The sequence below is a fragment of the Athene noctua genome, chromosome 1, assembly GCF_965140245.1.
Source record: "Athene noctua chromosome 1, bAthNoc1.hap1.1, whole genome shotgun sequence".
Classification (NCBI taxonomy): domain Eukaryota; kingdom Metazoa; phylum Chordata; class Aves; order Strigiformes; family Strigidae; genus Athene; species Athene noctua.
Window position 1 is genome coordinate 263,430,223 of NC_134037.1, and position 27,454 is coordinate 263,457,676.

General features: G+C 41.1%; 1 protein-coding gene across 4 annotated transcripts in view; it reads right to left on the reverse strand.

The window, feature by feature from the left end:
- C2CD3 (C2 domain containing 3 centriole elongation regulator) overlaps positions 1-27,454 on the reverse strand; it is a 52,604-nt gene that overhangs the window by 15,189 nt on the left and 9,961 nt on the right. For all 4 annotated transcript variants that reach the window (XM_074919037.1, XM_074919019.1, XM_074919028.1 and 1 more), the window contains exons 12-28: positions 26,242-26,360; positions 25,150-25,272; positions 22,414-22,878; positions 21,344-21,495; positions 19,926-20,169; positions 19,189-19,372; positions 18,009-18,189; positions 16,205-16,377; positions 15,148-15,268; positions 13,670-13,938; positions 12,393-12,482; positions 10,874-11,494; positions 9,706-10,020; positions 5,377-5,515; positions 3,815-3,879; positions 1,782-1,987; positions 916-1,016 (exon numbers count right to left, since the gene is read on the reverse strand). In XM_074919037.1, the coding sequence (XP_074775138.1) occupies positions 916-1,016; positions 1,782-1,987; positions 3,815-3,879; positions 5,377-5,515; positions 9,706-10,020; positions 10,874-11,494; positions 12,393-12,482; positions 13,670-13,938; positions 15,148-15,268; positions 16,205-16,377; positions 18,009-18,189; positions 19,189-19,372; positions 19,926-20,169; positions 21,344-21,495; positions 22,414-22,878; positions 25,150-25,272; positions 26,242-26,360 (3,568 nt within the window). The remainder of the gene's footprint in view (positions 1-915; positions 1,017-1,781; positions 1,988-3,814; positions 3,880-5,376; positions 5,516-9,705; positions 10,021-10,873; positions 11,495-12,392; positions 12,483-13,669; positions 13,939-15,147; positions 15,269-16,204; positions 16,378-18,008; positions 18,190-19,188; positions 19,373-19,925; positions 20,170-21,343; positions 21,496-22,413; positions 22,879-25,149; positions 25,273-26,241; positions 26,361-27,454) is intronic.

Here is a 27,454-nt window from a genome sequence, read left to right on the forward strand (position 1 = left end):
ATCAGACACAGCTGCAGGAAAAGTATCATCTCCTGTGTATGCTAAATAAACAAACCATAACTTAAAACACTCTCTCACATGTTGCCAGTTAAATATACAGTCGTTGGTGCTTGTTTTAAGGGACAGAAAGCAGGAATTGCTGTAGGATATCTGACAGGCCTAGTCCTGGAATCACAGAATTGTCGAGGTTGGAAAAGCCCCTGCAGCTCCTCCAGCCCCACCATGACCCTCCCCCTGACCGTTCCCAACTCCCCCAGATCCCTCAGCGCTGGCTCAGCCCGACTCTTCAACCCCTCCAGGGATCCCGGGGACTCCCCCCTGCCCTGGGCAGCCCATTCCAACGCCCAACAGCCCCTTCTGCACAGAAATCCTTCCTCAGAGCCAGCCTGACCCTGCCCTGGGCAGCTTGAGGCCATTCCCTCGGGGCCTAATGTGCAATACTACAGCATTTCACCAACTGTCATTCAGTCACGGACAGGAGTCACAGCCCACAGAAGGGATGTATCAGTAATACTCTATTCTAACTTATTAAAAAAACCTCAAAATTTATTCTTGCAAAGGCCTGGAAGAAATAGCTGCCAGTTTTAGCAATGGGATAGTGTAAATCCTAACGTAGAAATGTGTAAATGAAACAAATTGGGAAATATCAGTGAGAAGAAAAAGAACATCTGGGTTTTGTAGAAAGGAACCTGTCTCAGGATTGTGATCTCCTGGGCCAGCCTCTCACTGGTAAAGGGAATTTGGTATAAACCTTAAGCCCAAATACAGGGAAAGAGCTTTGACAAGGTTTGATATTTTTTCAGTATCAAAAATACTGATATTTTTGATATCCACTGTATACTGACTCTACTGACTCTTCAGGTAGATTTCTGAGCCCTCAAAATAATCAAAATGGTTAACAGCCAGCAGACTTACCGGTCTTGAGTGGGAACACTGACTTCCTTTGACAAGGTATTCAGTGTCTTCTTGGAAAAGCTTGCAGCATTACTGGGAAATGTTGGAAAGCTGGCCTTCACCTAGAATAAAGAGGAACACCACATGTGAACCTTCCACAGGAGGAAAACAGAGAAATTGAAGTAGTATCTTGCTGAGCTAGCAAACAAAAAACTTAAGTTTTCTAAATAGCTTTAAGTTTTCAAAGGATTTTCCAGCACTGATCCAAAGTCCCACTTAACAACACTCTTATTTCAGAAATATTTGTGAATTCCCCCCACGCTACTGAAGAGTAAAGTGATGGTAAGTGGGGTATAGGGGCTCCATTACGTGTGTATGTCACAACCCAGTGTAACTGGAAAGGCTAGAGAATAAAACACACACAAGAAATGGCAAATCTTCCAGAAAAATAGATTTCTGCCAAATCAGAAATTCCCTAACCAAGGACAGGCTGAATTTACAGTATGTTTTTACGCATCAGCTGCCACCCAAAGCAGCAAACAGAACAATGCCAGGCTCCCAGACATCCTAAACCACAGAATATTCTCCTAATAATAATAAAAAAACCCCCAAACACCCATGAAGCAACAACAGAGTGAAGCCACCACTATGTTAATGATCTAGGTTTGAATGGGTGCTGCAACTACTGTTGCCTGCAGCTACCATGGAAACCTACAGGAGAATTCTTAAACAAGGAATTAAGTGTTTCTGGTATATTTACACAGATTGATCCATTATGGTACCCCGAATTTGCTATGTTTACTCCTTACTTCAGAAACCCCTGGAGTCAGTGCTGATTATTAGGAATCTAATCAGATATGCACCAGGGAGGAAACTGAAGTACATACTGAAGAGCTTGGTGGCTGGGTCTGGATCCTTGCTTGCCTTTCTTCTTTGAGATTATTTATGTTTTGAAGAAGGGAAACTGCTACTTTGATCTGCCCTCTGCACTGTCCACTGAAGTCTGTAATATTGTACCACCCGCACACGAGCTGGAAGCCAGAAAGAAGAGGAGAAAGGTCCACTGATGCAAATCCTATCACTCGTTCGGCCTCTGGGGAAGAAGAATATAAAGCACATATTAACTTAAACTGCATGTAAACAAAACATTGTCAGGAATGCTAAAAATCAGCCAGTTAGCCCTTGAAATATGTCTAGGCTTTATAGGAAAGACATCTTATAAAACTGAAAAAATGGTTTAAAAGCTGACAGCTCTCAGGAGGTAAAGAGCAAGTAAAGAGCGTTGCAAAAAAGCAGAGGAAACAGAAAACAGAGTTTGAGACAACAGAAACGAGACTTAGATTTTGGTTGTCGACATGCTTCAAAGTAAGAGACCTATGGTGTCTGACTGAGAAGCAGGAAAAATTGCTCCAAGCAATTAAACCAGCTTCCTCCCTACGGATTTGCCAAAATAGCTGTCCCTGTTGCAGCTGCTGCTAACCTGAACACCTACACTGGTAATAATTCACAGCAGCATGAGGGCCTTGCTGCAGGTGTAAGAAAGGACACGAGGGTTTCGTGCCCTCTGCAATACTGAATCAGAAGAACTAGTTGAACAAAGGTTGTAATAAAGTGAAAAATATTCAGCTTGAAAATAGGCTAGAAATAAAAGACAATAAGAGACTTGAAAAAATGAACCTGGAGGCCAAGCTGGTGACCCCAGCAAATTCGGGTTGATATAATGCTGAGGGATCTGGTGGAGTTGGGGATGGTCAGTGTGAGGTTCATGGTTGGACTGGAGGAGCTTCAAGGCCTTTTTCTGACCTCAATGATTCTAAAATGCATTCTGCCTCTGGAATTGCACTCTCACTTCAGAAACTCCTGTTCCTTCCTTTTTCACTTTGCCAAAGGTTTCAGAAAAATGCTGATTATGTCATTACACCGTTGCGGTTTTGTGCAACATTTTGTCTTTTCTGTCTTGCAAATTTACCTGAAGTACAGAACAATCCTATCCAAGAAAAGGGTATTATTTGGATTACCTTAGCAGTTACATTCAGCTAAAAATGTCCCTGCAGAGACAATGAAAGACCAGGGCAGGGAGAAGGACTGGCAGGAGAATCACTGTGTACACCCAGCACTCTGTATAATACAGAGAAAGGCTGAGTTACAAAGGGAGTTTATTTCTGAAGCAAAAATCAGATAGCTGAACTTTGATATGTAAAAAGAAAGGAAAAAACCTCAGTATTTTAAAGACCATATCCTAGCAGTTTGAACTGAAGAAGTAGGGCTGCCTTCCCAACAACAAACCCACGGATTTTTGTGCTTGCTTGGTACCAAATATTGGAGGATCTGGGCTAGCGATAGAATGAGCAAACACCAGTTTTAACTACTAGCAGCATCTTTTATCATTTAACGATAAACAGCAGTAAAAACACCTGCAAAAAGCTTTTATGTTGTTAGGTTTGAAACCCAAGGCCTTCAACTTCCCCAATAAATGCTGAGACTGAAAGCAGGAGCAATTATAAATATAATATATATAGTTAAAATATATCCATGCCACTATAAATGTATTTGATTGCGACTGGCTGGCCACACTTCAACCAACTGCAGAGACAACAAACAGCATATGAAAGACACAGTAAAGAATTTCCTTCGGTAGGAAAATCCAACCTCTAAACCACTGTCAAATTAAAAATGGAGAGAATACAAACTAACCAAACCTTGCCAGATGATTAATGGGGAAAAGCAGGATGCTAAGGGGCAGGAAATCAATGGGTATTTATCTCCAGCATTCTTCTAGTGTAAGGTAAGAAAAAATGTCTTTACAATTCTACTCTCCAATTTATTTAACAGAATTTACTTTCCTTGTATTAAATGCACATCACCCAAGGAAAGGGAGGCAGAAAAGACACTCCTCTCAATACTGCACCACAAACTTTACCTGCTTTATGCCACACTTTGAAGACCAAGGTTTGCTGTGGATCCAGCAGAAGTTCTTTGGATAATCTGGTAAGAAGAGAATCATAATTTCTTATGCAAAGTAGGAAAAAAAGAGTCAGTGAAGTAAAATGTCTCAAAAGATTCGATGCCATTGTATCTATCCAGACAAATGTTTCCTTCTGGAATGATGGGGACAGGGGGAAACACAACAAAATCCCAAATCATTGAGGCCTCAAAAGCGTAACTATCTTTACATGGTTTGGGATTTTGTGTATTCAAGTACTATCTCCATCTCCTCGCGCTTGAAAATTTAAAAGACAGGACAACAAAACCCTGAAGAAAGGAAAATACAGTTTATCTCACGACTCAATAATACAGTGACAACAAAGCACTGGGGTGATGACTGAAAGCTGTAATGTTTGAAGCTGATTTCTAGAAAAAAAAACCACCTGAAAACTGAGGTGTCAAATGTAGAACAGCTTTTAAGTTGCTTGAAGCAGTTCAGATATGGCTCTGAGCATAAGCAATCTCTGAAACAAACTTTCAAACTTCAGCTATCAGAGTCTTTCAACAGTTTAATCTTCATATTACAAATTCCCTAAAGCCAAAACCCCAACTCAGCAGTCTGGCAGAAAAGCCCGCTCCTGTGCAGGCACTGGTATATATGTGTGATTGTCAAAATAAATTCAGTTTGCTTCCTGTTGCCTCTAACAGACTTGTTCCATGTCATTTAGAAAACGCCTTTGGCTACTGCTTTGGAATTAATTTAAAATCTGGTATAGAAACACTGGAGAGGGCACAAGATTGCAAACAGAGGTTTATTACTGAATATTACCACGTATGACTTGATCTGCTGAGGTTTCTTGGAGCGGTCAATTCATCTGCTCTAATTTGGGCTCAGATATCTAAGTCTGAGCTCTGTTCCCTACACTATTTTGGCAGTCACTGGAGAGAAACAGGTATCCTTAGGGAATTCTGTCCTAAGCTGGGTCTCTGACACAGGTGAAGTGACTGTCGGGAGGTGGCTGCATCCCTCCAGTGACTGTAGGGGAAGCCACAGCTGAACAGCTCAGAGTCAGAAAACTAACTTCCAGATATATCAAATTTCAGTAGGTGAATCCAAACTTAGAGCTCTGGTCCTGAACCAGGGCATGATTTCTAAGCATTAAACGAAGTAGAACAGACAGAAAAAGCCAATAAATTGGATCAAGTCTTAATTAACCTTCCCAAGAGTCCTTTAGCTATTAGTAGTCCCTTCCTCTAGACAGGGAAACTACAGAGGAGTGGAAACAGACTGACTCACCCAACATCTTACCCAAAATACAATGCAGCCAAGGTTCAGCACAGGTCAAACTGCCCTTTCTCACATTAGCTTTAAGACCAAGCCTCCTCAAACAATTTTTCACCCAGTATGAGCAGATGGTGATCGTAAAACATAAACCAAGCATTTTTAGCTGAGAGTACTGGCTCAGTAAGTAGAAAAGCACTCCCCTCCCAACTGGCTACGTCCTTTTCACACCTAGCCTGGCTGCCAGCGTGTCTGTACGAATCCACATCACTTACCTTGCTTGTTGCTGGAAGTCCCAGATGGGTGAGTCTGTATTTTCTATTACTGAAGTGGTTATTGGAGCATCTGCACCAGCCACAGCAAATGATACACAGCTACTGGGTGCCGTTACTTCACGCTCTGTCAAAGGACTCCCTAAAATGATACAGAATTAAATACAGGTTTGTTATTAGTAATTTTAAAAAATATATCTAAAGGCAGTTCAGCAATTAAAAACAGATAATTAGCAGAGAAATCTACCATCTAGGAAATACTCCTTTTCATTGGTGGAGCTGAAAATACTTTATATTTACAATGGGAGCAAATATTACATTAACCTTTTACCAAGCAGACACTGGAATATTCAAGGCAGACATGGAAAAACCATTTGCACAAGATCATCTGAGAAGTCAGAGGCAAAGCTAGGAATAAAACCCAGGTCTCCAGAGCTTGATCTACCCTCCACGCTGGACCAGAGAGTTTGGCAATCCTCAGGGCAAACATAGAAAATATCCAGTGTTCCAAAAGGCAGTTTGACTTAACAGCTAGATTGCTGAGAGGAAGCTCAGTTGTACTGACTAAATAAGAAAATGAACAGCTGGTGTTAACGATACCCAAGGATAACAAACTTCTTTATAGCCTCTTACAGTTAATCTCAAAAAGGCTGAAATAGTTAGAGAAATTTAATATCCCTGCAAGGTGGAAACAAGCATCACTCTCTGTTACAAAGATTTAAATAAAGAGGAAAAAGCAATATATACAATTTTATTTCAAATTCTTGCTGGCTTCCCTCCCAACTTCTCCCACTGCCCTTCATACCCATTGTGGAAGTGGGAGTTTGTGTCACAGTTCCCACCATTTTCCCAAGGCTCTGAGCAGGGATAAAGCACATGGAAAGCAAAATCCTGGCCACTATTAAGTGCCTGTGTGCTCCCACCAGTCTTACTACTGCACCAGCAGGCAATCTGAGAGAACAAAGTCTAGTTTAAATAAAGCCTCAACATTTTGGTCAAAACATTAAAGTTTATATCAGAGTTAGGGAGGGAGAAATCAATGGTCTTCATGTCTTAGTCCAGGGAGCTCTACGTGGGGCAGCAGGTAGGCTTTGCTGAAATTGTTTTTTAAGTAGCTTCAGGAAATATAATTTGTAATCTATACACAAACTAGATCTTTGTGATCACCAAGCGAAGCAATGAGGATGTCGTTCACTCTGCAGTGCACCAGTGAAACCTTTACAAGATTCCTTGTGTAATCATAATTCAAGGCTGGAACCATAAGCATTTTTTCCCTCATTCATCCTGAAATAACCTGGGAAAAGGTTTGTGAGAAAACAGATAATGAATTAACTAGCCTGACTTAATTGGGTGTGTTTGCACTCTGAGGTGGACAGTTTCTCATCAGAGGAATAGAAGGTCAAATTAAGACTTGGGCTAGGTGTTCCTCAGATGCTGCTGGATACTGTGGATTAGAGATTGTTGAATGAAAGCTGCAAAATCTGTACAATCACTTCCACTGAATTATAGCCCAAAAAGGAGGAGAGATGCTTAGGGCCTCTTCCCTTCTGTATGTGAACCCTCCTCCAGGCTTGGACTCTTTAGTCATGTTCACTTCAGTGAGATTAATTTGCTGCAGCGTATTGTGGCTTGTAAAGCTGTAGTAGCATTTTACAGCTTACAGAGCTGTTGGCAGAATGTGCTAGGAGAAATGGACTTAGCCAAGGGGAAACAAGGTCAGACTTTGCAACCATCACTTGGTTATTACAGATTGGTTCCTCCTTTCTGCTTTCCAAGGACTCAGCATGGGGTTTTGGACTTTTCCAAGACTTTTCTGGCCAGAATGATCAAAACTGAGGAATATGTATCTCGTTTAACTAAAAATAATTCTATTTTCTCCTGATATCTGTGAAAATATGATCCAGTGTGACTGATTAATAGTAGCTGAGTTACTGCTCATTTATGCCTTGACCATGAGGATTTGCTTGAGAACAGGATTATTATTTTTTAAATATCCACAATGACTTCGGCTAAAACACCCCCACAAAACTCTTTGCAGTTTAGCAAGACTGTAGATATGACAATTCAAACACAGATGTAGGCAACATGAGCTCAGCTTAAAGAAATGAGCGAGACCTGCCCAGACTAGCTCACCATCTCCTGCATGTAAAGGCAGATCTAAAATCAATCTTTGTAGTTAAAGGCAAAACCAGCATTTCTCAAGTGTCAGCTTGTTTTTCTTTTAGGAAAATAAAAGCCTATAACAGAAAGAATTGTTGGCTCTAATAAGAAAGCTCAGCCATAATCAAAGAAATTTTACAGAGCCTGATGTAGCCTAGCAGCTCCCAATGCCTGAACTTTGCAAAGTTACACTCAGAAACATTAGCTTCGCTCTGCTTTATGAAAACAGCATTTGAAGGATGAGGTGAGAGAAGGAACTGAGGTGTGTGACCTGACGGTTCAGGAATTGGGTGGTAAAACACAAAATCTTTAAGCCTAGGGCACCTCCTGAGTGATGCGGTCAGGACTGGCAGCGTAAGGTGACAATGGCTACCACAGGTCAAAGAAAATCTGTTCCCTGGGGATACAAGAACTGAACAGAAAAAGATGAAAAACGTAGCAGGAAGAAGTTAGCAACTGCAGATTAAAGTGGTTTCAGTCCTTAAAAGATGCATGGAAAATTCTGTTTTGCTAGTGTTCAAAACAGTGCTCAAAACAGCTAGAACTAAGTTAAAGAAAAGACTTCTCGGTTTGAACTTCTGCATTTTGTAGAACTTCTGCATTTTTATAGAATTAATTTCATTCCTTTCCAATGTTATGAAATTTAAGTTACTCCTTTTCTTTATATTATTTGGAAGATGAAGAGAAAGAAAACAGGAAAATTGACAACAAGAAATATGAAAAGGTTTGTGGAAGCATTTTGTATCTTCACTCAGTTTCTGAAAATTGTGTATCTTAAGTAATTCTTCCCAAATTCCAGGAAGTTTATCATCCAGAACATATTAGACTGGAAATGTATTCGAGCCTTTTTAACTGCAACACAAGAATGAAATTCTTATCATGAAGAATCAAAGTTCTTCTTGAAACCAGCTTATATAGCATTTGTTTCAGTGTATCAGTTGCCTCTTGGTTAGTTACTTCTAAAAATCCCCTAAAATGAGGTGCTGTTTGAATATAGAAATATTGCAATAGTGGACACCGTCAAAAGAAAACTCCTCTCTCCCATCAAAAACTTTGCAGTAGCAAACAATGTTGCATCAGATTTCCAAAGACTACAAATTCCAGATTACAGAATCGTTATAAAAGAGCCATCTGTGGGGCTCAGTATGTGTCAGAATTACTTACATTTAAATCATGGCTTATATTTGACTCTTTTAGTTGTGTTCTCATGCCATAGAACGCTGAGCGTCCCCTTCTGGCACATCACCTGGACTGTGAAACAGTTGATCTGAACAGAGAAGTTTTCCAGTAAACTCACCTTGGGTCAGTTCCTTACTCCTGTTTGTACCTGAGTAGCATGAAATGGCCCGAACAAGATCAGATCACTCCAAGTGCTGAGTAAATGCAAAGTGATCGAGTGCTAGAGGTGCTCGAGGTGAAGGGTAGAACACCTGAGGTATTTTAAAGGGTTTAACTCATCTTTAACAGATCCACTTACAGACTGAGACTTGAGGGAAAAAACAAAAAAGCTCCAAAAACCTGCCAATCCACCAAGTGCATTACATTGCTGCACATCACGAACCAAACATCACCTGCTAGGGAGGAATATTTTAATATGCTTAGCATCAATTTAAAAGCAAAGAGCAATTCTTTGGTGACCCTCAGCACAGGGAGTAGGCACCGAACTGTATTTCCCACTCTACAGAGCAGGAAGCAGCGTGTCAAGCCTGGGTGAGCTCAGCCTGCTCTGCCCTTTCATTGCCCTTCCTCAGTGCTGCGTCTGGCAGTCTCCAGATAGCACGAGTAAGCCAGCTTTACAAATTGATTATATGCTAAAAATGCTAATTTGCAAGAGTCTTTGAGATATGAGTGTCTTGGGGTTAAGTTATTCAGATAATGCTTAACTTCAGAATTCAGCTGTCATCTGTAACAGTGAACATTATCTTATTTATATTTTGGATTTTATTAGTAGAGAGAGGCTGGATAGTTTAACCTCCTGCTTCCCCTGTAGTTGTACGATTCAATGCTCTTGGGGTTGCCACGCTATGAAGCCAAGTTCAAAACCCATCATATCCATTTACTGTGCCGGAGTAAGTTTGAGGATTGGTTTTGAAATTGCTCCATGAAGTACGAACAGATCCCAGAAAAAAATTTAAAAGAGAAAAAAGAAAAAAAAGGGGAGGGTGGTGTTACCTTTTAAACTGAGATGCATTGCTCTCTCCACAAGGATATTGACAGCAACTGTGTTTTCCAGAAATATCATGTCTTCTTCTTGTGGCTTGCCATTGATTTCTGAACTTACAATATCCAGTTTCTGACTCTGATTTTCAGAAGCCTGTTGGCTCAAATCAGGAGCTTTCTCTGTGCCTTCATCTTCACTGTTGCTGTATTCCTCAGCACAGTGAAGTCTGCTGGGCAGAGCAGCAGAAGTGGGAGAAAGGACGACATGAACACGTAAAGCAGCTCCTGCCAGGTTTGCAGCGTTGCACCTGAACAGTGGATAAACCCCTGCAAGAGAATTCACAACCAGCTAAACAAGCCACAGAAAAACTAGCATCTTGGAAACAGCTGGCACAGTTCCTTACTGTAAAGATCTCACATCAGAGCAGTAGAATGAATTTTGATTTTCAGTGTCATTTCTATGTAAAGTGTCACCCAGCGTGCTGGTAGATGTATCAGCCTGTAAAGGTTAAAACCAGTGACCAATCCCCCCAAACCCTTCACTTTCCCACTGGCAGCTCAGTTGACGATTTTGAAGCACATCAACTTCTTGAGAACCCTGAGAACAATGCCTTTTCATTTTATACCTATATATGAAGAATAGAACATATACACAGCATAAAAATTTGTTTTAACTCTTGCTCCTTCTTCCCTCCCTGAGTGTATGCAAAGGAAGAGCCAAAGACCTGTCCAAAAATCTACCTGCAAGCTGGTGGCTGCTAGGATGCCACATAGGTGACAGAAGTCTAAGAAACCAAAAAGAGCAAAAGTTTCCATGAGCTGCTCAGTGCTCAGTCATTTGCTCTGACTACAGGCATTCAGTCTCCTTAAGAGACATTATTCTTACTGCTTTTCACTCTACCATGATGTCCAATCCATAATTTTGAAGAAACATTCTTCATCAATCCATGTAGGCTAATTGCTGTTCGTATTACTGATCATTACTGCCAATTTTTCACCCATTTAAACTTGGTAAGTTTTGCATTCAGAGAAAAGCGCATTTTAACCTTATCTTCAGTGAAAGATGTTGAGTGTGTGTTTCAGGACAAAATAAAGCTGGAAATATTTTGTTTGAAGTGACCAGAGAAGTAACCAAACTAAAACATCAATAAAGAGGAATGAAAGTTCTTCTAGAACTTACCACTAACACTTAGTGTTGTCCTTGATCTTTCTGCTAATGCTGCGAGGTCGACATAGGCACATCCAATCAGACGATCTGTATCAAGTGGTCTTTCCCCATCATTTTCTTTACCATATGCCCACCACACCTGGATTTCTAATTTCTCCTCTCTGAAGAACCACAGCAGTCCTTGGCTCCTTCCGAGAGTCACCTTGTTTGGTTTCTTAAAGCTCACTGTCACGTTCTTCGTGTCGTCACTCAATTTTGGCCTCCTAAGCAAAGTCCACGTGGCTTCCTGATTATATAGTTTATACCTGAGGTAGCAATAAGTGTTTTTATTCAGGTGTGTCTGGCCTGCAAGCAGCACGCAGTGGACTGGCAGCCATACCCTTGGGGTCGAGACGCTCACAGCCACTGGACTGGTGCTCTGCTCCCATTCGTCGCTATCGTCCACGCTGTCTTCATGGCTCTCCTCACTGTTCCATCCTAAAAGCTTAGCAGCCTCCAAAACACGCTCTCTGTCACCCTGATGAGCAAAGGTAACGGAAAGTTCCAGTCCTCCCACAATGGCCTGCATGATGTTTGTGCAGTGTGAAGGCATTAAATCTTCAGGCAGGGTAACTGGGTACCAGCCTGTGATACCTTTGGGAGAAAAGATCAGAATTAGACTTATCCTACCTTTTGAAAAATAGGAGTAGAGAATATTCTGCTCTCTGGTCCTGAGTCAAGGACCAGTATTTGAAGCGTTTATTTCTTGTGAAAGTTTGGAATTTGTCAAATCATTTCTAACTTCAAAGAGCGGCAAATTGTTAGACCTCAGAAAACCTCAGTGTTAGTTGTAATCCCAAAGGCATTTTATTTTTCGTTCCATTAACAATACTCATTTTACAACGAAACTATATCCCATGAATGTTCCATTACAAAATCAGGCATTTTCATTTCTTTCCTCCTCTCTTCCCATTAAAAATAAACCCAAAACTTCATGTTGGAGAAAATTACCACTATACTGAAATTAAAGCAGAAATAACCAAGGCAATAATGAAAACATTATTACAAGACATAATTATCACAAACTAACACTAGATAGAGGAAGTAGTTTACATTTAGTTTAAAAAAAAAAAGTTAATCCAACTGCTTCCTAACTTGTCAAAGCTGGGAACAAAGGCTTAGATATTTGAAAAGCACTCACTGATCCTCCACTGAACACTACAACTCCTGGACTTTCCACTTTAAGGTAGAAAATAAAATACTAAGGAGATGTGCTGGTTTTAGCTGGGATGGAGTTAAATTTCTTCATAGTAGCTTCAGAATATTCATTCAGCTACTATACATCCTACATCCTGAAAACAGATCTTCAAACAATAACCTCTATATGAGTTTTCTAATACAGGTTTTTTAATGAAGGCATGTGCAATGTCTGAACAAACTTTGGTCTAAATAAAAAAACCCACCAAAAAACTCCAAATGGGAATTAAAACTCTTTTAAGGAATTACCATACTATTCACCCAGAAGATCAGCAGTGTAACACTGCTGTATTACCTGATCTTCTTCTCAGCAGGTCTCTGGTTGGAATTGTGACTGTCCCAAGAAGATAATCTCTTGAAGTCCGAGCTGCCAATGTTTCAGGGGCTGGAAAGTAAGTATTTTGTAAATGCACTACACTGGAACACATGATTTAGAAGTGACTGAGACAGCATCTCCTTTAAAAGAACACCATATCAGCTCAATGGCAAATAGCTCAGCTGTCACACTGAAACCACTTTTAACAGCAGAAGGACACGGACCTGCTCCAGCGGGGCCAGAGGAGCCACGGAGATGCTGGGGGGGCTGGAGCCCCCCTGTGAGGACAGGCTGGGAGAGTTGGGGGGTTCAGCTGGAGAAGAGAAGGCTCCGGGGAGACCTTAGAGCGGCCTCCCAGGGCTGAAAGGGGCAACCTGTGCTAGTGGAAGGTGGCCCTGCCTAGGGCAGGGGGGGCAGAACTAGATGATCTTTAATGTCTCTTCCAACCCAAACCAGTCTGCGATTCAATGATTCTCTGAGAACAAAACCTGTCTATAGGTATTGTCAGTGCACATTCATGACAGGATACATGCTTTACCACCGCTGAATTTGGAGAAACTTTTAGGGAGTATTTCCTTAGAAGAGCATTAGGTAACCGGTGAGGAACTAGTGCTCTATATTATTACTCGGTTCCCCTAACACGTCATTCCTGACTCTCCTCCTCCAGGAGTAAAAAACAATCTCACCTTTCACTAAATTTTGTTTATAAATTTTACAATGTGTTACGCTGGAAAAAATCCTGCCTATCTGCCACAGTTTAATCACTGAAGCATTTTAAGCTATCATTTTTCTGGACCTCTGTTACCTCTCATGAAGCAGAGGCAATAAGGCAGGCACAAAGGCAGGGTGCTCCAAGAATCAAGCACTATTCCTGTTAATTGCATTATCATTTCATTTAAGAGGTGATCTTGATCACCTGAAGTATTAGAATCCTTAACTCTTTGCACAAGGGGAGCAATACCGCCCAAAGCCTTCTCTGAAGACAGTTTAGGTAATGACATCTATTAGCAACTGCACAGAATAGTCCCTGGAAGGGTTCAAGGCCAGGTTGGACAGGGCTCTGAGCCTCCCGATCTAGTGGAAGATGGGCCCTGCTCACTGCAGGGAGGCTGGACTAGATGATCTTTGGAAGACCCTTAAAACTCAAACTGTTCTATGATTCCATGATTTTATGAATAGTCTCTCTTCTAAACTAAAAATTAAGGGAACTGGATCATTCTGCACATGCATTCACTGTAATCACTTGTCCTCCTTACCTGACTTAGTGTTCTGATGGTAGATAGAGAAGATGATACTGGCAGACTGCAAGAGTTCCCCCAGACAAGAGGCTTCTCCACTACTTTTCTGAATAATGAGGTTACAAGGAAACTCTACGTGATGCTCAAACTCAGGGCAGAAAGTACAAGCCACAGCTCGTGTGATGCGTCTCTCTGCCTCAGGCAGGAAGGAGAGGTGCACGGAAACATAAGCATTAACTCCCACACCTGCGTAGTACTGGACCGAAGGGTTCTTTTGTGCCACAGCTCTTCATTTAGTATGTTAAAAGAAAAGAAGAGAATTAATATAATGTACAAGGAATCTAGGAACCAAGACAATTAAAGCAAAGGTTTTAAGTTCACGGTGAAAAGATGGGACAAAACAGTGAATGTTTAAGTCAAAACAGATGTGGATTCTGGCTGCATATTGTTTTTCACCTTTTTTTTTTTTTTTTTTCATCTGAACATACTAGGAACAGATACACAATGGTGAGAGTAACCACCACAAGGTCCACCACTAGTGGCTGTGCTCTTATTATTGTCAAGATCTGAGACCAATGGGTTGAGAAAGTACTCAGCACCTTTAAAATTGTCCCATAACGTAGAAAAAGCTGCAGGATAACTTCCCAGAGAAACTGCTCTGGAAGGAAGCAAAAAGGCCATGCCAAATTATTTTTACATAGACTAGTAGTGACAAGCCAAAGGAGGTGAAATTAGCAGATGGAATTATTTACAAGTAAAACAGACCCAGGTATTAGTCAGGTCATACATCTGAAGGATGAAGAGACTGAGGTCATTCCACTTTCTTAACTTCTCCAAGTGCCATATGGCAGTGACCCTCATCTTACAGAGTCTACTTGAATTAAGATGAATCCAGAGCTCAGCAACACTGAGGAGAGGCTCAGTGAGCACTGCTCTAGAATAACTCTTACAGAATTGACTCCCTCTCTTCTAGCCCTTTCTTCCGTAGCTCTTGAAAATCACATATTGGAACTAAGTTCAGGTGACACCATTCACTCAGAGCAGCAGCCTTCTGGTGAAAAGGAACAGGTTTCATTTACTAGTTAGTTTATCGATGTTTCCACAGTGAAATTCAAGAAAACAATCACATTCAGCTTTTAAATAGCATCAGTAACACCAAGATCCAGCGCCCAAATAGGTACCATTTTATATCGGCCAAATTTTCTATCAGCCTTTGGCGTAGAAAAATGTGGAAATGTAGAAAAATGTGCCCTTACAATCTGGATCCTTCTGTAGAACGAATGCTGCCAAACTGTGCTGCAGCCTAAGGGACAAAAATAACCACTGATGCTCTTTATAAAGTTATTTTCACTTCTGATCAGAACCCAGTTTGAATCTTGGTCTCTGCAAATGGAAACTTAGCCAGTTACCATTTGTTCTAATCTACTGTCTCAGCCTGCTGCCTCCAGATAAAGCTATTTTAAGAGAAAAATCTTCCTTTTTGCATTAGGCTTTACCTAGCTGCTGCTTGCAAACCAGCTGCTCTGTGTATTTGTACGGAAAGAGAAACAGCTTGAGCAGTTTTTCCTGCTGCTGTTTTCACAGATCGTTGGTATCTCACACTCACATCAAGCAAGCCTGGATTAAATGAAAGAAAGAAAGAAAGAAATGGTCAACTTTTTAGACAATTGGATCCAATATAATCAATACTTAGTTATACCTCTTAATACAAAACTTACTCTATCAATGCAAAAAAATAATTCCACATGAAACCCATAGAGAGTGGCTGTGGAAGATGCTGTACTTCAGCCAAAAGTTATGGCCTGATACAGGAGGCACAGAAGGAAAATTTAAGGACTGCATCCTGCAGCCGGACCTCCTGGCAGTCAGATCAGACGGTGTGAATGGCTCATTGGCAAATTTACCGCGTAGTAAAACTAGGAGAGGTTGTTTAACCCAGCCGCGCCCTCATGTGTGCATTCATTGTAATAGGTTTAAAATATCCTACTGCGGTGTTTCAACGCATCTTTTTTATAGCACTGCAGTGACAAAACCTTCAAAGAGACAGATTTTCTGCTGCTGCACGTGGCTAACCTATCACAAGATCATCGAAGCATAATGAACTCCCTCTTCAGCCCCAGCTTTTTTAATGGCCATTTTTTCCAAGAAGCTGCTTCAGATTTTCTCAGTGGCCTTTTCAGAGCTGAGGTTTGTATTATTTGAAAGAACCACAGCAGAACAGAAAGATGTTCCTGCCCACACCACGTACATAAACAGCCCTTCTGCAGATTCCCCATTTTCTACGTTACACGGGAAGCTTAACTACAGACTGGGGCTTATTTGGCAGCTCAGCAGTTCGACACACAGGGAGGGCTTTTTTAAACTCGTTAGGAGTTTGAGGGCTGCTCGTGTTTAAATCACTGAATTTTCACTAGGTATGGTGATAGTGAAAGCTGAGAGGAAAAACACTCATGGCTGGTATTAGTTGCCAACACAAATACGTATTTTTCTTTCCCTTGGCTGCAAATACACAGACCTTCACTTTGAAAGTGAAAACCCACGAGCCTTCCTCACCTGAAGACCGCAGATGAAATTCCTCTGAGGAATCAGTCCGGGGGACCAATGGAAGGTTAAAAGTCTGTATCCCTATTTCTTCTCGATGCTGCATAGTCACCAAGGCACAGAGCCGTGACAAAGGCAAGGTCCCTCTGGCAACCATCTGGTCTCTGACATTTGGATAATAGTACCTGGTAAGACACAAAGAAGCAGCATCAAACATGCTGTTTTGATGACGAAAAATGATCTTTATTTTTCTCACAATTGCATAAGTCAACTCTTAATTTTTGTGTCTTCAAACACTAGTTAGTTTGACAGCTAAAGGATAAAATTTCCACAGGAAAAAAAAAAACCACAACAGTTAAGTGCTCAAGTAGATAATGCTACAAATACACTTTCACACTAGTCTTAGCAAGTCAACTGGCAGAAACTCTACTAAAAATTGGCATCCCAAAGGAAAACAAGAGGAGGATCTGGCACCAAATATTCTCTGCCCTCTTTTTCCATTAATAAATAAAAATGCTACTTGCAGAATAGATTTGTGGTACCAGTTTGTGAGTGTAAAAAACAACTCTAGACTGTTTCTTACCGTGCTACGTGGCTTCAGACTTATCCTAAAGCGAGTTTTGGCACCTGTATCTCATGAACAACAGGTAGATCAGGAGAGAGGCCCCCACTGGATTTTCAGCAGCAGTAACTGAGTAACGTGGTAGTGCTACAAACTTCTGTTCTCCTTTCCATTTTGAGACAACGCTGAACATTAATCGACTGTGCTAGCCTTGGGTACAGCACTGCCTTAATAGTAGTCACAATGTCTTGGAATATTACACCTGTACATTATTTTTTTTTCCCCCATACACTTCTAGGAGTCATTCAAGATGCTGACAACTTCACAGCAAGAACTCTCTCCTTTGGACTCTGGCAGTCAGTATCTAATCTCTTTCCTAATTACAAAGATCTGTTGGTAAGTTCTTTCCATTTTAAATATTGCAAACTGGTAAAAGGATGTTTGCAGAATTCTTAAAAAGCTTCCAGCTCAGTCATTTGCTCCTTTCACACAAAACAGCCTAAATTCACCAGCCACTAGCATTAGAGTGGTTAGGGCACGGTTAAACCAAAGTCTAATTGTCCTCAGGAAACTGAGCTAAAGCATGTTTTTGAAATTCCAGGTACTAACTATTTGTCACTTAAACTGCTCTCGTCATTACCAACATTACTGTAAACTCATCCAGCATGTAATAATTCCCATGTGAACTTGCAAATTGTAAATATCTTGTTTACTACAGAATGAACAGATTATTATAATTATGCTTTTCTAAAGCTATCTGTCTTCATGGTCTCTGCTTTCTACTACTAGTAATTAGCTTCAGCTGCCAAAGAAACTGTAATTTGAATTTACAAACATTTTATAGTATTTCTTTTGTAATTGGTGACTTGTAATAGGGAAAAAAAACCCCCTAACAAAACAATTAAATTATACCACCAGGGTGATATTAAGTAAAATTTAGATGTGGCAAGCGTTTAAACACTACTTTTAGATCATGATGCTAGTAACAAGTTGGAAGAAAGCAAACTAAGAGCATACACTTTCTAAAGAAGTTGTAAGAAGAAAAGAGTAATTAGCACTCTTGGGGGGAAAAAAAAAGGCTTACGTGTCTTAAATGAAACTTTAAATGCAGATATTCAGCACCAAATGTTGATGAGCTCACCAGTTTTTCACTTACTATTAAATATCCATCCCATAGCTAGAGACTTCTCAGTACCAGATATGTCTCTATCTGTATTGCAGTGACATCTACAAGAATAAGATATTTCTCTGTACCTGCACCAGACTTCAAACTGGATTCCTCCTCCAGGCACTCCTGATGTCATAAATGCGCTGACCAGAAGCCTCTGGACTGGGACAGCAGCAGGAACCAACAAAGAATGATGATGCTCATCATTAAAGACGGGATCAGGGACGCACAAAGTGGTTGCTGTGCAAAATGACTTTAATTTGATGCCTACAAGACAAGCAGAGTTGGTTAAAAATGGTTGCATTTGTGGGTTTCAACCTTTTCCTATTTGCAGTCCTTCAGGAGGCAGGACCCAGGGACAAGTTAAATCCTCCTGCCAGAAGGCTGGCTCTTCTGAGTTTTACTTCACAGATCTTTTACAAGCAATTCACACAGTAGTACCAAGTGTGAGCCACAGGCTAAAAACTACTGTTAAATGTGGCGGGAAGGTGACATAGTCCACAGGAGTTGCTATGGAACAGTGGTACTGACCCTCATTTTTCAGAAGAGATATCTATCTATCTATCTATCTATCTATCTATCTATCTATCTCACTCATTGATTCAAAGCACTCAAAGTCAACACTAATTCCTTTTCTACAACTGCAATTATTTAAATATTACTTTATAATCCCAATGACCTAAACCAGGCAAGTCTTCTCTTGGTGTATCCATGAAAATGAGCATCTTGCAAGGCTTGTGTATGTAAAGCCTTTGTTGAATTTAACTGTATACAATCTCAGTATTCCCTGCGAATCTGTTCTTGCACATTTCTGCAGGATCAGTTGGTGAACTCCTCTAGAATCTTTACCAAAAAGGTACTGTGTGAAGAGACTCAGAACTAGGGATGTTTTGGTTTTTTTTTTCTCAGAACTTTGCCATCTGCCTCAGTCAAAGCAGGCTTTTCATTTACTGACACAGCCCAAGTACAGTTGTACACAGACCTGAGGAAAGCAAGCACTGGCTGCATTATGGAAGCTCAAATACAAACCCTCTTACTTAAGCAGAGAGAACATTACTAAACAATATTTAACTAAAACAATGCTCTAAATACGGATTCCATCCCTGGAAGGGTTCAAGGCCAGGTTGGACGGGGCTTTGGGCAACCTGGGCTAGTGGAAGGTGGCCCTGCCCAGGGCAGGGGGGTGGAACTGGATGATCTTTTAAGGTCCCTTCCAACCCGAACCAGCCTATGATTCTATGATTTTATATATCAGAAGAAACCTACCATCCTCATGCAATTCAGTTCCTTGCAGTGCACCACAACCAGCCTCTTGAACAGGGAAATAGTACTGTACGTAGCAGTCAGCCTCTCCCCAGACAGTGGACTGTAAGGGAGTGAGTCCTTTCACACTCTCCACATGGATCTCAAACACATGCTCCATCAGGTCTTCCCCTTCTTGGTCTAAGTGCTAATAAAACAAAGGAAATCCACATCAAAAGGACAACTCTCGAGGAAATAGGAAACATCATGGGAACATGAGATTCTAAGAAGCCTGAGATGGGGGGCTCAGAATCCCTATCTGCTATTTTCTCCCTGAAGTTCACAAAAACATCAAAAGCCTGATAGCAAAGTTCTTTTTCTGCAAAAGCCAAAAACCACAGCACATAAAAAGCATGAAAGTTCCTCCATATCCAACTCAAAGGTAGTGGCAAAACCTGTATGGTACAGAATAAGGCTGTGAGAGTTAAGATTTTACAGATTTTTTTTACTGCACTTGTCATGTAGATTGAAGGAGTGGATATGCAGGGCAGTAAAAAGGGCAATAATGTCAAGACTGGTGAAGGAAAGTGGGTAAAAAAAAAAAAGTACAAAATACAATTCTACAAAGGACGTGATCATTTATAGAAAAATTGGCTACAGCATCAAGAGATTGGGGATCACTGGCCTGTTAATGAAGCCACTGGGGTAAAATCCTTTTCACGTGTCCTTAACAGCAAGAATGGGAATTTATTGAACAATACCGGTGTGAGCTTTGTAGGAGGAGGGTCCAGAGCGTGGGAAGGGCGCTGTGTGATGGGAGGTACCATTCCTTCTTCATTTTTTAGCCTTTGCAGTGCCACTATTTGATCTGCTGACCCCATTGCCAGGATGACCCTCAGGCTTCCACTTCTACTGCCAGTAAAAACGTCTATCACAGGCATATAGCAGTCCACAGCAACCACTGGATACTGAGCTTGAAGAAGCAGGTGGGAAATCTTTGGATCTCTAGAACAGATTAAAACACCAAAAAAAGCCCCAGCAAGAGAATGAGCCATCTGAATATGAACACGATCACACAAAGCTCATTTCAGATGGGACTTTCAATGCAGTTAGAAATCAATCTATCTCCATTCCTCCAAAATCCATCTCAATTACATTAGTCTTCACAAAGCGCAGATCTCGGAGCTATTTTCAGCAATGAGAAAGCACAGCTCTCCAAAAACTAACATGGCCTGAGCTATACGCCAGCCTAGAAATCCGTAAGCGAGGTGATGAACTGGAACAAGACTCTATTAATATATTAATATATATACTGCGGCCACATTATAGTTTTATGAGGCAGTTATGTCCCTCTGGGGATGGACTTGGGCAGGAAGAAAAGAAGGAACAGGGACAGTCTCCCAGAGAAACGTGAAAAAGAGAATATCTACAAGTAAGCTACAGTGGATTACTGAAAAAATTATACAAATGACAAAGTAGTGGCCAGTCAGTTCCAGCACCATCTGATTTCCAGCTATCACTAGCCTGAGCAAAATAAAAGGAATGAATTCTCTGCGTTAGAAAGAATCTCTTCCATCCAGTACTTCCATCAATTTACATTGCTTTAAGGAGGTGTTTTATTGAACAAGAAGCAAAAACATTGAGCTGAAAAGAACAACGAGCTCTAGAGAGACCCGTTGGCTAAGACAATTAAAATGTGAAGTATTTAGAGACCTTTTTGATACCACAAGCATTATCCTGTGCAGTCAAACCAACAGCATCCCTAGCAATGGGATCTACGCAGAGCATGATCAGTAAGAAAATCACCCAGTCAGTCCTAACCTTAGAAAATCACCAACGAAAAGCCACACTTAATTCTCTTGTGCAGTCACGCTGATCTCTTACAGTTTTACTCTTTCACAGGACCACAAGTTAACCTGGCTCCAAGCCTGACACAGCACAGCGTCTTTATTTCTCACAGGCTACTTGTATTTCTGTACGAGGAGAGTGTAACTTACCCATTTAGTGCTCAGGGTAGGAAGGTGCCAGAGGAAGCTTGGCAGGACAAAAATGCCTTTTGCTATAAAGAATAATTAAGAACACACACACACAAACCCCAGACACCACCCATGACTTCTTTCTCTGAGCACCAGGTAGGATATTTCCCAACCCAATAAAACAGGGAACAAAGGTTGTTTACTTGAATGAGATGTAAAACTGATGCAGAGGAAGTTTCACTAATCCTAGCAGTCTGTCACAGCCAGGGCTTCCCATCTTGTTCCACGCTTCGATGATCATGACGTTGTTCTTTAGTCGCTCCAAGTGTTTGGAGGTCAATGAAAAAGGCATCACCTGAAAGAGTTTAATGTGGAATTAGTACACAGAATACACGGGAAGCTATTTGCTAAGTACAGAGCATTCTGGTAATGCTACATTATTCCAGTCTAAAGAACTGTGCTCTTTAGATACGGAAATTAAAAATTAAATGCATACTTGCCTAACAAGTTTCAGAAAACTGATAAGCTTGGAAAAGCACTAGCCAGCAAAATAAATGCAATTTAGATAAATTTTAACATAAGATAATATTCTATCTTAAAAAAACATTGCTTTAAACTTTAAGCATCTGTTTACTAAACAACAGATAAATAATTTCAAACAACCGTTTCAGATGTCTGCTGCTCTGTTTTTACATTTCACCCTTTCAGCTGAAAACTAAGGAGTCTCACAAATAACTAGGTATTTTTAACAAATGCATTGGAACACCCTGACATTTCCAAAGAAAAATATCCATTAAAAACCCTACAAAAATCACAACATTATCAAATGCCTGAAATTCTGCTGTTTGCTGGGGGTTTGCTCTGGCCCATATTCGGACAGTAAACCACTCTTCTGTACTTATTGAGAAAAAAAAGAATGCTGAGGAATGGAACAAACAAAAAAATTCTACATCGACATAATAGGATGCCATGAAGATGCCATCAACAATGTGTTTTTTTGACAAAACAGGAGGAGAAGTAAACTTTAAGGTTTAACCTAAACTTTTCTAACTATTTCTCTTTCATACTTCAAAAATCTCATTTATTATTTAGACAACTCAAGGAACTGCATTTCCAACTGTGCAATGCAGCCAAAACAACACTGAAAATACTTTTAATATACTGGACAGAGCCAAGCAGAGAAGTTCCTACGTAGATAAAAGTAACTTATCGTTGAAATATGCTTGTCAGTGTGAAATAGCACATTTCAGTAAGCAGAAGATTTGTGACTTGCCTGAGAGAAATTAAAAGCAGGTTGTGTTGTGCCCCATACGACAGCTGATCTCGTTGCCTCCTCAGTGCTGAGCAGCTTGCAGTTTAAATACACATTACAAGAACTGTGGAATCCATAGTCTTCAGCAACAAAATCCTTTCCATCAGGCACCATCAACAGCACGTGCAGTAATAACCCATCCTCTTTAGATGCAGTTATTTGTGTCATCAGATTCCAGGCTATGGTGGTTGGTGCAGCCTGTGGTGGCTGCGTAACGTTTCTGAGGGCTGTGCCTGTCGTCCACGAGTCCTCACCGTTCAATTTTGAGCAGGAAGGGTTTTCTGCATTTAAACTCTTCTTGTTGGGTTCCTGGAATTCCAGCCGGGGACTTCTTACAGCATGAGCTGGGACTCGCTGTGCAGCCACAGCTGACCTGGCAGCGGTGGGGGTGAAGTCTTTGTTGTCGGCTGCGAGCTCTAAGGATACCTGCATGGTGCAAGGCAAAGTGGGCTGATCAGAAGCCGTGCCCCGTGCAAAGAAAAGAGACTGCAACATAAAACTGAGGAAAATGCATTGCACGTGTTGTTCAAGAACTCCATTAGATCACCACCCCGAAGGCTTACCTTTACGTTCTGGTTACACACTACAAAAGTCACTGCAAAGTAAACTACATGCAGTTTTATCAGATAAAGCAGTAAGTCAAGTGTAAAAACATAAAGTTACAACTGAAAATTAAAACCAGTCACAAAGCTGACTGAAAAATTAACAACTACCCAGCTGAGGTGAAAAGAACTGTGACAAAGACTGTTTAGACTAGATATTAGGAAGGATTTCTGTGCAGAAGGGGCTGTTGGGCGTTGGAATGGGCTGCCCAGGGCAGGGGGGAGTCCCCGGGATCCCTGGGGGGGTTGAAGAGTCGGGCTGAGCCAGCGCTGAGGGATCTGGGGGAGTTGGGAAGGGTCAGGGGGAGGGTCATGGTTGGACTGGATGAGTCTTTCCAACCTAGGGCTTTTCCAACCTAGATGATTCTGGGATTCCGTGAAAGTATCACAACTGTCGCTTGCTCCACTTCGCTACAGCACCTGCTGCTTGAGAAAAATTAAAATAAGTGTTTTTCTCTAAATGTTTTCTTTCACTTTTACATTCCCTGCTGATTTTAGCTGTCCCAACTCCTCTCACTTCTGTAGGGTCCTTTATCTCTCCAGTGGTCTAATTATTCCACACATTTGTCTTCTTTTTGTCTGAAGTTGGGTTTTTTGGCTTTTGTTTTATTTTTTAACACTGCCCTGTGTTTGAACTGCCTCTTTAATTTGTCAAGATTTGCAAGAGAAATCGATCGATGTGAATGAAAATGTGTGCCTGACAGTGACTGAAGAAACATCAGAACAAGGATTAAAGGAATTGCAAGTGTTAATTGCTAGAGTCTGCTGGATTCACTCACATGACAAGACAGCAAGAAGGGGAGGAATAAACTGAAGTCTAGAAGAGAAGGTAACAGGATAAAGAAAAGAATTGGAGCCATAAGATGACCAAAGAAGGAAAACAAAATAATCAGTTTGAAGAGTTTTGCCTATGACTTAGGAGGGCTAAGACAAGGCATTGAGGCAAAAGATCCCAAACAGTATTTACTCCTATAGGGTATAAAGAACATATCCAAAGATGAGTTCAAGGCCATCGGTCAGAAAGAACCCAAGAAATGGAAAGTGAATTCAATAGCTGCCATCCCTCATCCTCCACACCCTGGCCAGAACTGCTGGACACACAGGTATTGCTGACAGGCAGGTATTACACTGAGGAAGCGAAACCCAAGAGAGTGCAACCAAAATCAGTTTTCTTTAGTATTAGCTTCCCCTTCCATAAGTTCTGGCATTGAACTTTGGTATGCTAATCCCCCAAAACACCTCCTTCCACTTTTCTCCTCTCACACCTTGTTCCACTCCATTCTCTCCTGCACTATTTCTCCTCTCTGCCTTAACTCCTGCCACACCTAACCTCTACATTTTGTGTTTCACCCTTCTGCCACTCCTCTGCTGGCAGCTCTGCTGAATGGCTTCTCTGGAGGAAGTTTCACAGCCCCTGTGACAGGGAACATCACTCATCCTGTCAGGTACAGAGAAGCAGTCCGTGCTCACGTTCTCCATCTGGGAATATCATAGCTCTGAATGTAAAATTCCTAAATACTCTCTTAAACCTTCACTTGCTAATCTATTTATCCTCAGAACTGTCAAACTCCTCAAATGTGCTGTGTAGGACTGTTAATCCTTCTCAATCAGAAGTTGAGCATGCTGGTAGAAACTCTGGCTGAGAGAAGGTAACTCCTGAAGTGACAGGGTGGTGCCAGTAACAGGGAGCATCTGTGGCAGGAGAGGCCTCAGCTCATGTCACGTGTGGAGCAGACGCCAAAGCTCCCAGCCCTGAACACGTGCTACTCAAAATCTGTCTGTAGAGTGGTTTGTGTACCCAAGCCCTACCCCTCGTTTTACCCTGCAGCCAGGGAAACTTCACACAGCAACATCCTTAGAGAGGGAGGAGGTTCAAAATATGTCTTCAAAACTCTAAAGCTTTGTGTTATCTTGTATTGGTCTTACAAACCTTCACATCTAAGACCCAGCAATTAAAATAAAGAAAGAAAAGAAAGAGGCGGGGCGTGGGACACCACCACCCCCCCCCAAAAAAAAAAAAAAAAAAAGAGAACATCCAGCCAAAATTAGTAACAACAGGTCGTTTAACTCAAACTGTGTAAGGTGAAACACATACCTTTAGCGGTCCAACTTGTGTCTGACCTCCCTCTTTTTCCACAGGTATTTCACAGCAGACAGCGAGCAACTCAGACTGAATAACCTTGAATAACTGCAGTGCTGCTGAGCCAACAGCCACTGGCTGAGGGCAGAAAAAAAATCCATTTTGTGAGATTTCTGTCAGGTTTCAAGAACTAAGGGCATAATATGAAACAAAAGCCTTCTGGGAAGCCCTGGTCAGCCACTCACCCTCCCCACTCCTATACAATTAGTTGTGCCAACAGGGATTTGTAGGAAAGTTTCTCTTAGGTCCAATTTCAAGTCTCATGAGGACAACAGTATGGAAAACCCTCCCAGTATCCACTGTAAACAGTTCCAGATTAATGCAAAAATGAACATCCCAAATCTTACCAACTGAGCAAAATTTCCATAGTTAAAGATGCTATTTATCTACCCATTAAAAAAACCCCTCCTGTTAGAACAGATGGGCAGATATCCTTGGTGTTGATTAAAACAAAACATAAGCTGGGCTAACACCTCTCACTGTCTTCATCACATGCAGTTGATTATGCAAATATTTTCAGCAAAAAGAAAGATACTTTTTTTTTTTTCCCCTCCCCAAATACACAAGTTACACCAGTTTCTCACACCTCACGTTATTCCCCTTGTCCTGGGCAGAGTAATGATATCGACTGCATCCATGTTAACTCATTCTGTATGGATAAATGAGCTGTGTTCTCACTGAAGACTAATGCTTGTAATTGATCTAATATGCTTAAACAGCAAGAGAACAGTTTTTAAGATGAGGGAAGGATGATTTTTTTTTTTTTGCTGGGTGATAAGATTCAACAGCAATTAGTTCAACTTGGAGTATCTGCACATAATGCCATTTTCCTTCATAATATCTGCCAATGGTTGATTAAGAAGTGGCTCAGTGAAGCCACATTACTTTGTTTTGCCTCCAACGATTGAGATGGCAGCAATTGCAAGGAAGCATTGCAGAAGACTTAAAAAAGCCACTGCTGTCTGCGTAAGTACTTGGAGAAAACAGAAATGCAAAGAATATCTTTCCTTTTCAACACACCAAGTATAAATGACTTTTAATAAATACCTTTTTCTGTGTGCTTTTTCTCATGTAGATTTTAAAGGCGAGGTCAGAGCTTTGCCAGTGCTTTATCATTGTTGCACCAAAACGGACAGGGAACACAGACCGCTGCTGAAATCTCACCACTGCAAGGAAGACAGAGACTTGTGAGCTCTTAACTGGATTCAGAGCTAACCTGTCTTTTGAGGTTGATCAGGAACAGAGAAGTCCTCAGCCTCTGCAGAGAACATGCAGGGTGAGCAGGGACACATAAAAATCAGAAGGTATGAAGGGAAAGTGATGGCACTTCTGAGAAGGATGGACAAACACACACAGAGAGCATCTGCACATCTGCCAGAACCAGAGATCAAGCACGGCTGGGAGCTGAAGGGGGAAGGGCTGTCACTGGAACCCTCAACAAGAATCTCTCACGGTTTCAACCTATTAAATGATGTTGTAACTCTGTAGGTAACTACTACTTTCATCTTGTTGTTGTTGCTCACAGGAGCAACAAATATTCAAAACTAAGTGAATATAAATAAACTTCCCCGTGGAGATTGCTCTGTTACATACACCATCATTTAATTTTGCATTACTTATTAACACCAAGCCCAAAGCAAACTGTTCAGTTTCCAAGGCCAGCAAATAGCAGGAGGGCAGCACAACAAAATTAATATTACAACAGCATCTAAAGGCTGCAGTTGATACCAAGTCTCTGTCATCCTAGCACACAGTAAGACTTTCCCTTCTTCAGTGGGAAAACCCTGTCTCATTTTCAGTAATATATTTCAAGACATTATCTTGAGAGTCAAAGCTGAGCTGCAAGAATAATCGCAGGTTCAGGAGAAAAGTAATATCTGCAAGAAAAGACTGAAGGAATTGGTGTTTAGTCTAGAAAAGAGAAGAACAAGAAGTACAATAACAACAAGAAGTACAATAATAGTGTTGAAATAGCATGCTTTCCTTCTTCACAATGGATAAAAGTATTCTTGAGATGACAAAAACTCAGGTTAGACATAAGGAAACTTTTCTAAAGAAACGCAGCACCTCTACAGCTTGCCTGGGACGGCTGTGGAATTCTTCCCATTGGGAATCTTTAATAAGTGAGACAAACAGCTCTCAGGAAAGATTTCGGTACAGTGGACTGACTTGATGGCTTCTTCAAATTATTTTCAGCCCTATCTATTTTTCTAGGTTCCAAAGAGCCGGAATCTAACTACACAAAACAAAGTGCAGGAGG